The 17,246-nt window shown below is 44.2% G+C and overlaps 1 protein-coding gene across 2 annotated transcripts; it reads right to left on the minus strand.

The window, feature by feature from the left end:
- Positions 1-1,188: 1,188 nt before the first annotated feature.
- LOC128454033 (complement C1q-like protein 4) lies at positions 1,189-12,797 on the minus strand. 2 transcript variants are annotated; one of them, XM_053437175.1, is made up of 3 exons: positions 12,535-12,797; positions 12,341-12,463; positions 1,189-1,698 (listed from the first exon to the last, which is right to left on the minus strand). In XM_053437175.1, the coding sequence occupies exons 1-3, from the start codon at positions 12,788-12,790 to the stop codon at positions 1,418-1,420; spliced, it is 660 nt and encodes a 219-aa protein (XP_053293150.1). In that variant the 5' UTR covers positions 12,791-12,797; the 3' UTR covers positions 1,189-1,417. The 2 variants fall into 2 exon arrangements, with proteins under 2 accessions (XP_053293150.1, XP_053293151.1); XM_053437176.1 differs by lacking the exon at positions 1,189-1,698 and adding an exon at positions 11,040-11,327.
- Between the last annotated feature and the right edge of the window lie 4,449 nt (positions 12,798-17,246).

A 17,246-nucleotide genomic window follows, 5' to 3' on the forward strand; every position in this document is an offset into this window, starting at 1 on the left:
AGTGTAAAAGCAGATACCTCCACCTTTCGTTTTGCCGGAGAACTCTGTGTTGCGGTATTCAAATATAACTACTATATGTTAAAATGTTTTCTTTTGGACATTGATCTTTAAGCTTTGAGAATTTATTGTTTTAACACTTTATGGTAGCTCTCAGATAAGGCAGATCATTCAAAACAAACAAAGCTAACTCTGAATGAAACTAATGCCAGCCATTGAGAGTGAGTGACGGGGAAATGCATGTGATTGACCTCTGTGTTTTTCTACAATGAGTGTCGGATTCTTCTATCATTGCTTCATGCCGCAGTCAGATTGTCTACAAGAGTGGATAAGTCACTTTGGTGATTTATCCACCAAAGTGAGGACTGATGTAAAGACCTCACATATCTAGGAAACTGAAATAGACTGAATGCTCTGCGTCTACCTCTCACACTGCTCACTGAGTGGGAGGACGGAGCAGACACACTGAAGTGCTCACAGCCCCCCCACAGGTATCCAGCATCCTTTCTGCATTTTCAGCCTCAGCAGTCATATGCTCAGTTCGTCCTGTGTGTTTGCACCCAGCCACTTCTGTGGTAATTGCTGTTTGTGAAATATATTGTTCAGTTGTAGCTTTAGATTCTTGCAGTAGAAAATCATTTCATAGGCTGCTTTATCATCTAAGTCCATAAGAGGGCAGACTGGGACAACTGGGTAGGAGAGAAGAGGGTACGGAGTCTTATTGATAACAATATGTTTACATTTAAGGAAATGGATAGATAGACAGATACATTGATAGATGCCTTATTGATCCAAAATTGGGAAATAATTATGTTAAAGGATACTGCAGAGAGCAAAATAGCAAAATAGCATTAGATGATGATGACAAATATATGAAGAATTAAAATAACTCGTCCCTGCATCTAGGAGATGTTGAAATAGCTGCAGTTCCTCTCAACCACGCTGTAAGATACACTGTAGTTTACATAGTCACAGCCTGTGTTTCCTCATTTGTCCATAAACCAGGACATGACCTGAGTCCTGTCATGCTCCGAGACCTTTTCTTTGTTTCGACCCGAGCAAAGTCTCATGCTCTTCAGTAAATATACTCAAAGCAAGACGGGAGCATTTGATGTTGAGGACTCCATGTTAGTTGTGTGGCTGTGCATGCAAAGGCTCTACGTGAATGGTTTGAGTGAAGAGCCGGAATCATATGAGGCTGGAGTGTGTTTATTGATTAAAAAGAAACACAACACAAAAAGAAACATATCAATGAATATAAAACTTTCAATTAACAAAGTTTTGATCAGGATCCCGTTTAACTTGATTTATTATCATACAGTGTTTTCATTAACACTTTAATTCATTAAGCAACACCACAATTGAAGTAACAATGTACTGCACCTCACTGACTCTCTTCTCTCTCTGGAGTTTATTTTTCTCAGAAAGGGAATAACAGATGTCCAATGAAGGTGCTGTGGTTATTTTTATTATCATAAATCACTGAATCCATCCGGAGCGTCATGTACACCTGGTCTCCCACATTAAGAGGTATAGTCATGCCGTTAGTTCCCGCGTCATTGCTTTTAGTAGATATATGTTTGAACGCGGCAACGATCTGCTCTCCATTCTTCATGAGTCGCAGCCCCATTGGCTTAGGTGATTGATTATGACCAGAGAAGCTGAAGTAATACATTCCTTTGACTGGAGCAGTGAAAATACCTGAGGATGATAAACAGAGAGACAGTTACATGTTATTAAACTGTAAGCACAGAAGCTGTTCTACACAATCAAAGACAACTGGAATGATGTTAGTAGAGCACATTCCTCCACGAGGGCCCAAAAGTCTAGGAATGAAATATCCCAAGAACGCCCTTGGAGGAAATTTCTTCCAATTCAAACTGATGAGGTTTTGGTGTTCAAAGAGCAAGGTCATGGTGGCCTCACCAAACCTGTTGTTGGCCTCTTGAGTCTGATATCTCACACAAGCTTTAGGGAATGAATTTCACTTTTGAACAATTGTCACTTGGATTCAAAGATAAACTGATTGTATATTGTCACGACTACCTAGCTCACAATAGTCGTGACATAGGGAAGACAGACACCGTCGGGTAACGTTTTTACAATTCTTCACATTTATTTACAAACAGATACAAAAAGACAGGGCAGACAGCCTTCCCGCGTCAGGTGGTCAGAGCAGGACAAGAGCCTTGAGGTCCCAGGACACCGTTTAAATAGTGATGGCCATCACCTGGTGGCCATCACCTGGAGCCCCGCCCCGCCCCTCATTAATCTCTCTTTCGTCTCTCTCTCTCTTTCGTGTATCGTCTTCATATGTCCAACTTCGTGTCGTGTAGCCACTCCCTCGTCTCAGGTCCCACTTGGAAGAGGCCCTCCTCTGAGGGTGGTCTATGCCGGGGACAGGTGGTGATGATGTGGTCGGCAGTCTGCTCAGGCTCCCCGCACTCACACGCTGCACTGTCTGTTAGGCCCCACTTCTTCATGGACGCTTTGAAGCAGCCAACCCCTGTGCGAAGGCGGTTCAGGAGGGTCCATTGCCGGCGAGGTAGATCTTCTCCCTCAACGCCACCTCCAGGATCCTGGAATTCATTCATAACCCTCATTAATCACCGCCTGCACTCTCCAGCTCCTCCTGCATGTTTGAACAGAGAAAACAGGAGACATACACACATGGAAACCACAGAGCCTGGTGTCAAAGCCGGGGCGTCACATCAGTCCCCCCCAAAAGACAGGAGCCCATACCATGGGTTTCTGGTAAAACAACTCAAAAACCCCAATCAACAATATTTCTACTAATTATTAACTATTATTAGAAATCCTAAAACACCAACACATGTGTACACAATCATAGGCCTAAGTGAACACCCACACATGCTGCACCTTCACACCAAACCACCATTCACCCAGTCCACACAGTCTCACTCATGGCCTTGATACCGTCCCATCCTCCCATATATCCGGCGCCAGACACACGGGACAGCTGAAACAGAACAAGACATGAGACAGACGGAAAACAAACAGACAAACACATTCATTCATTCCTCCAGGGCTCGAGAAAGGGCGTCAGCCATCACATTTTCCCGGCCACGGATGTGCCGAATGTTCAGTCTGTACGGCTGCAAAAAAAGTGCCCAGCGCATTAAGCGCTGATTCGAATTTTTGAGAGACTGAATGAACACCACAACAGGATATAAACCTCCCCCAACATAAACATCGAAATGTTGGAGAACCCATATTAAGGCTAAACCCTCCTTTTCAATCGTTAAATAGTTCAATTGATGTTTATTGAACTTGCGCGAAAAAAAACACACTGGCCTGTCCATCCCAGTGTCGTCCTTTTGCAACAAGACTGCGCCCGCACCAACTTGGCTGGCATCAACCTGTAACAAAAAAGGTTGTTCCAGTCTTGGCGCAGCCATCACTGGAGCAGAGGTCAACAACAGCTTTGCATTATCAAATGCTATCTGACACTCAGAGGATCACTCATACTTAACAGTGCCCTTTAACAAATTGGTCAATGGGGCCACCACTGTTGAAAAGTTTGAACAAAAATTCCTATAATAACCAGCCATTCCAAGGAATCGCATCAGCTCTGTCTTCGTCCCAGGAGGGGGGAACCTGTCGATGGCCAACACTTTTGCCCTCACAGGCCGCACTACCCCGTGCCCTACCACCTTGCCCAAGTAAACCACAGTGGCCTTCGCAAATTCACATTTCGCACGGTTTACTGTCAGATTAGCCGCCCGCAACCGCTCGAAAAATGCACGAATACGGACCAGATGTGTATCCCAGGTGTCTGCATAACAGACAGCATAATCTAAATACACTGCACAACCCTCCAACCCTCCCACAACTCTATTCATGAGTCTCTGGAAGGTTGAAGGGGCGTTGCGCAGTCCAAAACTCATCCCGGTATAAGAGTAAAGTCCAGACGATGTTACAAACGCTGACATTTCTTGGGCCCTGGGAGTCAATGGCACTTTGTAGTAACCCTAAAGCAAGTTAAATTTGCTGACAAACCGGGCACTACCCACCTGGTCAACGCAATCTTCGATTCGTGGTAACGGAAACGAGTCAATTTTTGTCACCGTGTTAACCTTCCTATAGTCTGTGCAAAATCTGAAGGAAGATTCAGATTTCTTTACCAGCAGACAAGGAGAAGCCCAGCTGGAATAAGATGGTACGGCTAATCCTATCACAGTTCTCTGTTCCTCCAGTGCCCCTCCTCCTCTCTTCTCTCCTTTTCCCCGCAGGTGCAGCTCGTCCCGTTAGATGACCCGGCTCACCAGGCGCACCTGCACTCATCAACTGCTCACCATATCTGCCCTGGCTGAGCGCGGAGTCATCGCCAGTTCGTCCTCGTCACTACAGTGGTAGTTTCTCGTTCTCGGCTCTTAAGTCAGGTTCTCCTGTGGATATTATCCCCGCTAATCCTCGTGTCTGTTCTCCTGTCCTCCAGCTACCCCGTCATTCTGCTCACCTGCTTCTCCTTCCCGCTGAAGAACTCCCGGAGCCATCAGCTACCCCGTCATCTTGCTCACCTGCTTCTCCCTCCTGCTGAAGAACTCCCGGAGCCATCAGTACTCCCTCGTCCTGCCCTCCTGCCTCTCCCCTGCGCTGAAGATCCCCCGGAGGCATCAGCACCCTGTCTATCTACCTTGTCCCATGTTAAATAAACATCCTTGAACGCACCACCTCCGTGCTCTGTGTTTTGCCTCCGCTCTGGGGTCCACCCGACTCGTATCGTAACAAATCCATTATCAAGGAGGTACTGCACGGATGAATCAAGACTTTTCCGCTTGTCGAGTGAGACGCGATAAAACCTTTGACGAACCGGTTTTGCGTCTCCCACATCTATGTCATGTTCGATCACGCTGGTACAGGTTGGTGTGTCAGAAAATAGGGATGAAAACTCAAAAATTAAACTTTTTAGTTGCTCCCGATGTTCACTCTTCAAATGACTAAGAAGACTATCCAAATTAGCCAGCATTTCGCTATTAACTAGCCGAGCCTGCAACACTGCATCATCGGGCCCACACACGACATCCTCACTGCCACCTGAGTGATGTCGGGTGCATCTGACCCCACAGCAAGCCCTACTGGTTTCAGCCTTACCTCCTTCCCTTGCATCTGTGAAGATGAAGGGAAATAAGGCTTGAGCAGGTTGATATGACAAAGCTGTGTTTTGCGTCTTCTTTCAGGTGTTGACACCACATAATTAACTTCTGAGACCTGGCGGATGACAGTATACGGCCCCAAGTACTTGGCCTCGAACGGTGAACCCGCTATAGGCAGCAATGCCAGAACTTGATCACCTGGGCTAAAAGCCCTCACCAGTGCCTTACGGTCATACAGATTCTTCATTTTCTTTTGAGCATTACTTAGATTTTCACTCGCCATTTTCCATGCCAGGAACAGCTTGCGACGAAAACCCTGAACATACTCTGCCAAGTTCTCTGGTGGCTATGTACGGTCCAAAACACTGCCTAAAATAGACAGCAGTACGCACCTTGTGGCCAAAGACGAGGTCATTAGGGCTATAACCTGTACTCTCCTGCACGACAGCACGTGCCGCCAGCAGGAGCCATGGTAAACCCTCTTCCCATTCCCGCTTTAGCTCTATACAATAAGCACGCAACAAGGACTTCAAGGTGGCATGAAAACGCTCCAGCGCCCCCTGGCTTTGTGCATGATATGCGCTGCTGAGATTATGCTTAATGCTTAGCTGTTTCAATGCCTCAGCAAAGGACTTAGATTTAAAGTTTGAACCACGGTCGCTTTGAATAACTTTTGGGATGCCAAATATGGAAATAACGTGAGACAACGATTTCACTACAGCTTTAGTGCTAATCGACCTCACGGCATATGCTGCAGGATATCTAGTAGCCTGACACATCACCGTGACCATATACTCCATACCAGACTTTGACCTTGGCAGGGGTCCAACACAGTCAATAATTAAGTACTCAAAAGGAATACCAACCGAGTGGATAGGCTTCAGTGGCACAGGTTTTATGGTCTCATTGGGCTTCCCAGCAACCTGGCAAACGTGACATGATTTTACAAATCCCTCATCATCACGTTTAATGCGAGGCCAGTAAAAATGCTGCAACACATGGTTATAAGTCTTTCTTATACCAAAATGACCAGATGTTTCGCCATGAGCAGCTTTCAACGCTAACTCACGATACACGGCGGGCATTACCACCTGCAGCACCTGACCTGCCACATCAGCACCTGCATGAGGCAACCACCTGCGAAGCAGTAAACCATTTTGGACAAAATAACCATGATCTACACTCTGATTATCATTAGCCATAGCAACATACTTTTCCAAAGTGGTATCAGTTTTCTGAGCATCAATAACCTGATCAACAGATAACGGTACTGGTAAGTCGGGAATGAACAATTTAGACAACGACCCAGAAACGTCTGGGGCTTTCTCTACCTGCGCACGAGCCATAGCACGAGTCACCGCGCAGGCAGTGAACACCTCTGGAAAATCCTCAAAACATTTGTCAGACTCAGGTGACAGTAACACGCCTGTACTGACCACAGGTGGTGGCGGAGACTGACAGGGATAAACACAATCATGTCCCAGATTATTGCCCATAATCAGATCAATGCCATCCACCGGCAGCGATGGACGAACAGCAATAATCACTCCGCTGTTTACAAAGCCAGAATTCAGTTCAATCCTATGCAGCGGCACGGGAAACGAATGTAACCCAATTCCTCGAATCAAGACCACACTATTAGTGTCTGAGGTCGAGGAAAAAGGGAGAACAGACTGACGAATAAAACTCTCAGAGGCGCCAGTGTCGCGCAATATCCTGACTGGCACTCTACGAGAGTCACCAACCAAGGATACATAGCCATCACTAACGAACAGAGTGTAATCAGCGTCAGGAATAGTTGTAGGCACAACATTCAAATTTTCATTTCCCCCTGAAATAGAACACTTGGAAGGGAAAGCATTGATACCATCTAAGTTTTGTGCATTCCTCACACAAGCAAAACGAACAGCAGACACGCACCCTACGTCTTTGGTGCTGACCATGCCTTCTCTAGGCCTATTACGTGACCACTCCGGACATTGGCGTTTCCAGTGACCTGGCTTATGGCATTTATGACACATATTGTCAAGCTTGCCATCATTCCCTTTACCCACCGCCGCAGTGTTATATCTCACGGTAGGACCAGCATTAAATCGTGGGACAGTATTAACAAGATCAGAGCGCTGCTCCCGCTGATAATAATCTTTGCGCTGCGCAAATTCACGGAAAATATTTTTGTGTGTTAAGAAATATCCATCAGCGAGGGAACTAGCCTCAGAGACCGTTTTTACCTTGTGTTCGCTTACATAAATAGCCACCCTTTCATGCAAGATATTCTTGAACTGCTCTACAATCATTAAATTGCACAATGCATCAAAATCCTCAACATCCTCAGCTGCAAGCCAACGATGACACAAATTGGACAGGTCCCTGCCTACCTCAGCATAAGTTTGTTTATTAGACTTTTGATGATTACGAAAACGTTGTCGGTAAGCCTCTGGTACTAGCTGATATGCCTTCAACACGGCATCTTTAACAGTTTTGTAATCTTTACGCTCCACAGCAGACAGAGCGACAAAAGCTTCTTGGGCATGCCCATGCAAAGTAGTCTGTAGCAATAAAACCTTGTCCACACTAGTCCACTTAAGATCACAAGCGACACTTTCAAATAAGGAAAAGAAAACATCTGGGTCCCGTTCGTTGAACTTCGGGAGAAACTTAACCATATTTGATAAGCCTGATGGCTGATTGGAATTGCCGTATTTCCCCTCTGCCATCAGGTTTAGACGAGTGTGCTCTAACTGTATTTTTTCCTGTTCCAATAAACGTTCCTTTTCCCTTTCTACAGCGTCTAATCTCTTTTGCTCCATTTGCATTTGCAAAATCGCTTTTTGCTGTTCAAAAGTTAATAAACTATGAGAAATAGCAGATGCTTCAGCCTCGGACTTCTGACCGGTCGTCTGATCTGAATCCATAACTGGAGTACAAAAAAAAGGCAACACCTGTTGTGTTTGTAAGCCCTCGTGAATGATATCTACCAACCGGTCTTTCCTTGCAGATCTAGGCAGCGTAATCTCAATAGAATAATAATCAGCTACGTTTATTAACTCCTTTACTGTTACCGTCAGCAATAAGCTCTCCGAAGGAGCATCCAAAAAGTTTTCCACTTCGCTCATAACCAGTGCAACCCAGCACTTAACAATTCACGATCAAATGAATACTCATTACCTCCGCGACGAGCAGGAGGGCCGCCGCGAGTAGGAGGGCCGCCGCGGGGTGCACGAAACGCGGTTAACACAGTAGGGCAAACAAATCACGGAGCATTCCCCCTAAACATTTACCCCCCGACTAAACTGACCTAGCTTCTAACGGAGCCCAAGAACCGGGGATCAGTGAACAAAAGAAATGAACACTCACCAATACCGTCAGATGCCAGCCATCCCGACCAAAGTCGATGCAGCCTTAATCAGCGGCGGTGCCCACTGGTCCAGACTCCCGTCACTGGAACCTAAAACCCAGCGCGGAGGCGCTCAAAAATGGGGAGAGCTCTTGCTCGTGTAACCAGCTGCCCCACCACGAAAAACCCACGATCACACCACACAAAACAAAACCGAGTGGATATTGCGTCGAGATCTAAGTCCACAACCCCGCAAAACACGCCAACATCACCACTCAGACAGTGCAGGTCTCCTCAAACAACCCGGCGAGGACACAGCAGGGCACGCCTACTACTACAATTTCATTCACAAAACCCTCGCCAGTTACCACTAGACCTACTCACCTCATGTCCCCACAGAACGTAGGATAGTCTAGAGTTTATCCACCGCACGTCGCTATCACAGCTAACAGCAGACAATTTTAACACCGCATACAGCAGACTATTTCCAGATCCAAAAGTCTGACGAGCCCCCACATGTCACGACTACCTAGCTCACAATAGTCGTGACATAGGGAAGACAGACACCGTCGGGTAACGTTTTTACAATTCTTCACATTTATTTACAAAAAAAATACAAAACGGACAGGGCAGACAGCCTTCCCGCGTCAGGTGGTCAGAGCAGGACAAGAGCCTTGAGGTCCTGGGACACCATTTAAATAGTGATGGCCATCACCTGGTGGCCATCACCTGGAGCCCCGCCCCGCCCCTCATTAATCACCGCCTGCACTCTCCAGCTCCTCCTGCATGTTTGAACAGAGAAAACAGGAGACACACACACATGGAAACCACAGAGCCTGGTGTCAAAGCCGGGGCGTCACATCATTCAATGGTCAAAGGTCACAGTGACCTTATATGAGTCTGGAATACCAGTATCTGCCCCTCATCCAGGTCCGTACCAAAATTGAAAAGTTTCTACCTTGACACAAGGCATGTTATGTTAGGTTATGACACATAGTTTCATTCAGAAGAAAAACCTACTGAACGCTCTTACCTGTGAGCTCCCTCCTCAGATCATTTATCTCTTTCTCAGTGATTCTCTGCTTGTCCTCCAATTCTTTCAAGGCATTAAGAAAAAAGGCATCCGAATTCGGGCTATCGCAATGACGAGCAGAGTCGATGCTGGGACTCTGGAAGCTGTTGGTGTCTTTTAGCTGTTGATCCAGATGCAGGACCTCAGCCACACACAAGGTGAAGAGGGATAAACCCAACACAACCATCAAGGTCTTCATCTTTGGATTATTTCTGTTTGTCTGCATCAGCTCTTGCCACGATGCCTTATATACCACGCAAAGAAGGAGGTACCAGTGTGTTTTTCCAGAAAGGTGGTTTTATCTGTATGATAAATGATAACAAGGCTTATGATAAGAAACTTGCCAAAGGTCTATTTGATAACACCCAACTGAAATAAATCTATAAAAGTACATCAAAAACTCAAACTTATGGAGAGAAAATACACACGTACTTGTAATGATGCAATATTTGTTTAGACAATTTGTAAACAGCAAGAATTTAAAAAGATTGCTAACCTTGTCTTTCAACATTATTCAAATATAACTACTGTATGTTAAGATGTTTTCTTTTGGACATTGATCTTTAAGCTTTGAGAATTTATTGTTTTAACACTTTATGGTAGCTCTCACATAAGGCAGATCATTAATAACAAACAAAGCTAACTCTGAACGTGACTAAGGCCAGTCATTGAGAGTGAGTGACGGTAAATGCACATGATTGACCTCTGTGTATTTCTACCATGATGGTTGGATTCTTCTATCATTGCTTCATGCCACAGTCAGATTGTCTAAAACAGTGGATACGTCACTTTGGTCTCAAGGGACGTCTGATGTAAAGACCTCACATACCTAGGAAACTGAAATAGCCCGGTAATGGCTGTTTGTGAAATATAATGTTCAGTTGTAGCTTCAGATTCTTGCAATAAAAAAGGATAATTTTTCATTGGCTGCTTTATCATCTAAGTCCATAAAAGGGCAAAATGGGACAACTGGGTAGGAGAGAAGAGGGTACGGAGTCTTATTGATAACAATATGTTTACATTTAAGGAAATGGATAGATAGATAGATACATTGATAGATACCTTATTGATCCTAAATTGGGAAATAATTGTGTTACAGAATACTGCACATAGAGCAAAATAGCAAAACAGAAATAGATGATGATGACAAATATATGAAGAATTAAAATAACTCAAAATAGAATGACGTTCAAAATAAAATATGAAAATAAGATGTGCACATTCACAGTTATTGCAGGAGTAAGCAGAGAGAGTTTTGGTGTGGACAGAATCTACGGCTCAGGGTTGTGAGAGGTGAGGAGTTGTACCGTGTTATTGCTGTGGGCAGGAAAGATTTCCTGTTTCTGACCTTGCAGCAGCGGAGCTGAACTAGTCTGTTGGAGAAAGTGCTTTGCTGTCTGTCCACTAGGTGGTGGAGAGGGTGCTCGTGATTTTCCATGATGGAAAACAGTTTGTTCAGTGGTGATAGCACAGGACATAACATTATAGTGTATAACTCAAAGATTCCCTTTAAAAAGATGCTTCACAGAAGAGTTTTATTATCCAGTTTGAACATTTGTTTGTATAGATATTGACATTAAACCCTTTAGTTTGATAAACCATCCTCCCTCCTTTAAAACTGATCTGCTGTGTTTGCTCCAGTGGACGTCCAATGAGATGTGCTGCAGCATTACCTCTCAGCAGGGGAGCAAAGGGAGATGGAGTTCTTCCCTTATTTCCTTGTGCCCACGTGGCCGCTCTCACTAACTAAAATCTGCTCTGAGCTGTCAGTCGTCTCCCCTGGTTCTCCTCCCACTGTGATGACCTGGCCAGGAAGGTTTCACAGTATATATTATGGTAAAGGTATTAAGATGTGTCAAAGGTCTAAACTTGAAAATGAGTTAAATGCTTATAAAGATGGTATGTAGTCTAACGGAACACACACACACACACACACACACACACACACACACACACTCTGTTCCCCGCTGTGGCCTCAAATACTCTTACAGTTTCACTTGACCTCAGTTCTATGAAATGTTGAAAGAGACAAACAGCTCCTCTCTACCATGTCAAAATATATATTTTGCATCTTCACAGCCATGACACAGAACATGACCTCTGTCCTGACGTGCTCGCTGAGCTTTTCTTCTTTTCCACCTCATTAAATTACCTTTTGTCTGAAATGTGCTGTACACATAAAACTGCTTTGCATTTATTGTCAATGAGCCAGCAACACTTTCAGTCACAAATGACTATCAGTGAGAATGGGTTTACTCTTTAGATTGGGACAAAATGACAGCAAGAAATGCTTCGGGATGACGGCCACCATCACTTTCTTTTACTGCATTATAATTTACATTATTATTAATAAAACCAATATCAACCATTTCCCTCCCAAACACATTCCTCCGCGAGGGCCCAAAAGTCGAGGAATGAAATATCCCAAGAAGATTTTGGTGGTCAAAGAGCGAGGTCATGGTGACCTCACCAAACCTGTTGTTGGCCTCATGAGTCTAATATCTCACACCAGCTTTAGGGAATTTATTTCACTTTTAGACAGATGTCACTTGGATTCAAAGATAAACTGATTGTATTTTCAATGGTCAAAGGTCACAGTGACATTATATGAGTCTGGAAAACCAGTATCTGCCCCTCATCCAGGTCCGTAGCAAAATTGAAAAGTTTCTACCTGGACTAATTCCGCGTTTTTTCAAGTTTCATGGAAATCGGTTTTGTTGGTTTTGTGTTATCGTGCTTGATAACAAACAAACCAACAAACAATCAAACGGAAAATTCATTATTAACAGTGAACACAAATAAATCTGGGAAGTTTACCTGTAGCAGGGTTGTATGAGCCCGTGTTTGAGAGGACAGTCTTGTAGGTCAGTGTGATCTCATGGTTGTAAGGTCCAATATTTCCAACATTGCCCATGGCTGCTCCAAATGCCACCTGGTTACCTTGAGAGGCAAAATGAAAACTTTATGACACATAGTTTCATTCAGAGGAAGAACCCACTGAACGCTCTTACCTTGGATATGCCTCCTCAGATCCTTATCAGTGATTCTCTGCTTGTCCTCCAATTCTTTCAAGGCTTTAAGACAATTGCCATCCAAATTCGGGATCTCGCAGTGACAAGCACATTCGACGCTGGGACGCTGGAAGCTGTTGGTGTCCTTTGCCTGTTGATCCAGATGCAGGACCTCAGCCACACACAAGGTGATGAGGGATAAACCCAACACAACCATCAAGGTCTTCATCTTTGGATTATTTCTGTTTGTCTGCATCAGCTCTTGCCACGATGCCTTAAATACCACACAAAGACGGAAGTACTTGTGGGTTTTGTTTGTATGATGTGATAAGATCTGATAACAAGGTAAAGGAAAGAGATGTGCTCAGTGCATGATGGGAGTTCCCACAGCAATCTAAGCCAAGATCAGCATAACTAAGGGATTGCTCAGTTATTTAAAGATTTTCTGGAGACGAACTAATACAATATTTGTTTGGACAATTTGTAAACAGCAAGAATTTAAAAAAGATTGCTAACCTTGTCTTTCAACATTATTCAAATATAACTACTATATGTTAAGATGTTTTCTTTTGGACATTGATCTTTAAGCTTTAGAATTTATTGTTTTAACACTTTATGGTAGTTCTCACATAAGCCAGATCATTCAAAACAAACAAAGCTAACTCTGAACGTGACTAAGGCCAGTTATTGAGAGTGACTGACGGTAAATGCACGTAATTGACCTCTGTGTATTTCTACCATGATGGTTGGATTCTTCTATCATTGCTTCATGCCTTTCTTAAAACTGATCTGCTGTGTTTGCTCCAGTGGACGTCCAATGAGATGTGCTGCAGCATTACCTCTCAGCAGGGGAGCAAAGGGAGATGGAGCTCTTCCCTTATTTCCTTGTGCCCACGTGGCCGCTCTCACTAACTAAAATCTGCTCTGAGCTGTCAGTCGTCTCCCCTGGTTCTCCTCCCACTGTGATGGCCTGGCCGGGAAGGTTTCACAGTATATATTATGGTAAAGATATTAAGATGTGTCAAAGGTCTAAACTTGAAAATGAGTAAAATGCTTATAAAGATGGTATGTAGTGTAACGGAACACACACACACACACACACACACACACACACACACACACACACAAACACACACACACACACACACACTGTTCCCCGCTGTGGCCTCAAATGCTCTTACAGTTTCACTTGACCTCAGTTCTATGAAATGTTGAAAGAGACACACAGCTCCTCTCTACCATGTCAAAATATATATTTTGCATCTTCACAGCCATGACACAGAACATGACCTCTGTCCTGACGTGCTCGCTGAGCTTTTCTTCTTTTCCACCTCATTAAATTACCTTTTGTCTGAAATGTGCTGTACACATAAAACTGCTTTGCATTTATTGTCAAAATGAGCCAACAACATCTTCAGTCACAAATGACTATCAGTGAGAATTGGTTTACTCTTTAGATTGTGACGAAATGACAGCAAGAAATGCTTCAAGATGACTGCTACCATCACCTCCTATTACTGCATTATTACATAACATTACATTTCATTTAGCTGAAGCTTTTATCCAAAGCGACTTACAATAAGTGCATTCAACCCCGAAGGTACAGACCCAGGAGGACAAGAATCAAGAAAGTGCAATTTCTTCAAAATGAAGCAAAACTACAAAGTGCCATGAGTAAGTGCCATTTAAGTGCTCATAAATTTTTAGTTTAAAATTTTTTTAGTGTTAGTTACCAGTTAGTTACTGGTAACCAGTGAAGGGAGCGGAGGAGCGGAGTAGTGTGAGTGAATTTAGGTTGGTTAAAAACCAGGCGAGCTGCTGCCTTCTGGATGAGCTGCAAAGGTCGGATGGCAGTAGCAGGTAGACCTGCCAGGAGGGAGTTACAGTAGTCTATGCGTGAGATGACCAGAGCCTGGACCAGAACCTGCACCGCCTTCTGAGCGAGAAGGGGGCGTATTCTCCTGATGTTGTACAGCATGAATCTACAGGACCGTGTTGTTGCAGTAATGTTGGCAGTAAGGGAGAGTTGGTTATCGAGTGTCACACCCAGGTTCCTAGCAGTCTGTGTGGGGGTTAACACGGAGTTTTCAAAGTTAATAATCAGGTCGTGAGTGGGAGAGTCTTTCCCTGGAAGGAAAAGCAGTTCAGTCTTGTCAAGGTTAATTTTCAGGTGGTTTGCAGACATCATCTGAGAGATGTCAGTCAGACAGGCAGAGATTCGTGCTGCCACCTGTGTTTCAGATCGGGGAAAAGACAGGATTAGTTGGGTGTCATCAGCATAGCTATGGTAGGAAAAGCCATGTGAGTGAATGACAGAGCCGAGAGAGTTGGTGTACAGAGAGAAGAGGAGAGGACCCAGGACAGAACCTTGAGGGACCCCGGTAGTGAGAGGACAAGGTTCAGACACAGATCCTCTCCAAGTTACCCGATAAGTGCGGCTGTTGAGGTAGGATGAGAGCAGGGAGAGAGCAGAGCCTGAGACAACCAGGTCCTGAAGGGAGGAAATCAGGATCTGGTGATTCACTGTGTCAAATTCAGCAGAGAGGTCTAAAAGGATGAGGACAGAGGAGACAGAGGCTGCTCTAGCAGTGTGAAGCTGCTCAGTGAAAGCAAGGAGGGCAGTCTCAGTTGAGTGACCTGCCTTGAAACCAGACTGGTGAGGGTCAAGGAGGTTATTGTGGTTAAGATAGGAGGAGAGTTGATTAAAGATAGCGCGCTCGAGACTTTTGGAAACAAAGGGAAGAAGAGAGACAGGTCTGTAGTTATTTACTTCAGACGGGTCGAGGGTGGGTTTCTTCAGGAGAGGATTTACTCTTGCCTCCTTCAGAGAATTAGGGAAACAGCCAGTTGACAGGGAAGTGTTGATTAGATGGGTGAGAAAAGGAAAAAGGTCAGGAGCGAAAGACTGGAGAATGTGAGAGGGGATGGGGTCAAGGGGGCAGGTGGTCGGGCGGGCGGAGGATTATAACTTAGCATTATAATTTACATTATTTTAATAAAACCAATATCAACCATTTCCCGACCAAACATCTGACATTTATAAAGGCAATGATCTCAGCAACACACTAATTCCCCTCTGTAATTAGACTTGACGTTCGAGGCACATGAGGCCACCGGCAGACATACAGCCATGTCTTCAGTGGCAGGTATTAGTATCTGAAAGACTGAGGATTGGAGTAAGTAATGAAAGTTAGGTCCTGATGTCAAATTATCTTTTTCTCTTTCACACTGTAAATGACACCGAACCCACATAACACCTCATATATGTGTGTGTGGGAAGCTTCCTACCTTGAATCTGTCCCTCAAGAGCAGGAAACCAATTTTAACTTAGTCTTACCATGAGTGCTGTGCTCGTTCTTAACAAGTGGCTGTTTGCTTGGCCTGTGGTGATGCTGCAGAAGAGCTGTCACCTGTTTGCTCGATGTTCAGTGAAGCTTGACTCAGTTTCTTTAACGCTAACCAGTTCCTGTTCCTTGTCATTGCAGTAAAATGTAATTCTAGAGCAGACAACATCTTTAACAAATATTAACTAAATAAACACTGTTCCCCACTGTGGCCTCAGGTGCTCTTACAGTTTCACTTGACCTCAGTTCTATGAACTGTGAACATGACCTCTGTCCTGACGTGCTCCGTGAGCTTTTCTTCTTTTCTACCTGAGACACTCGTCACGCATTTTAGAAAATAATATCAAAGAATGAAGCATTTGACAACAATAACAACAGCAGCAATAATGATAATAATGAAAGTGCAAGTACAAATTTAGACAAGTTAATGCAGGACAATGGGGAATAATTAAGCAACAAAGCAAACAAAAGTTCCAAGTTAAAAGAGGTTTTTATAAAAATGCTTGCCCTGGACACTGAGACTAGCAGCATAGTTGTTGCGGCTGGTTATGTATGAGCTGTTTGGACAGACACACAGAAACAATCATATCTGAGGAGATCGTCTAAATTTCCTCCAAAGCTCTACATTTTCTTTAACACCTCCTTAAATTACCTTTTGTCTGAATTGTGCTGTACACATAAACCTGCTTTGCATTTATTGTCAAAATGAGCCAACAACACCTTCAGTCACAAATGACTATCAGTGAGAATTGGTTTACTCTTTAGATTGTGACGAAATGACAGCAAGAAATGCTTCAAGATGACTGCTACCATCACCTCCTATTACTGCATTATTACATAACATTACATTTCATTTAGCTGAAGCTTTTATCCAAAGCGACTTACAATAAGTGCATTCAACCCCGAAGGTACAGACCCAGGAGGAATAGAATCAAGAAAGTGCAATTTCTTCAAAATAAAGCAAAACTACAAAGTGCCATGAGTAAGTGCCATTTAAGTGCTCATAAATTTTTACTTTAAAATTTTTTTAGTGTTAGTTACCAGTTAGTTACTGGTAACCAGTGAAGGGAGCGGAGGAGCGGAGTAGTGTGAGTGAATTTAGGTTGGTTAAAAACCAGGCGAGCTGCTGCCTTCTGGATGAGCTGCAAAGGTCGGATGACAGTAGCAGGTAGACCTGCCAGGAGGGAGTTACAGTAGTCTATGCGTGAGATGACCAGAGCCTGGACCAGAACCTGCACCACCTTCTGAGTGAGAAGGGGGCGTATTCTCCTGATGTTGTACAGCATGAATCTACAGGACCGTGTTGTTGCAGTAATGTTGGCAGTAAGGGAGAGTTGGTTATCGAGTGTCACACCCAGGTTCCTAGCA

This window comes from Pleuronectes platessa, chromosome 13 (genome assembly GCF_947347685.1).
Source record: "Pleuronectes platessa chromosome 13, fPlePla1.1, whole genome shotgun sequence".
NCBI lineage: Eukaryota > Metazoa > Chordata > Actinopteri > Pleuronectiformes > Pleuronectidae > Pleuronectes > Pleuronectes platessa.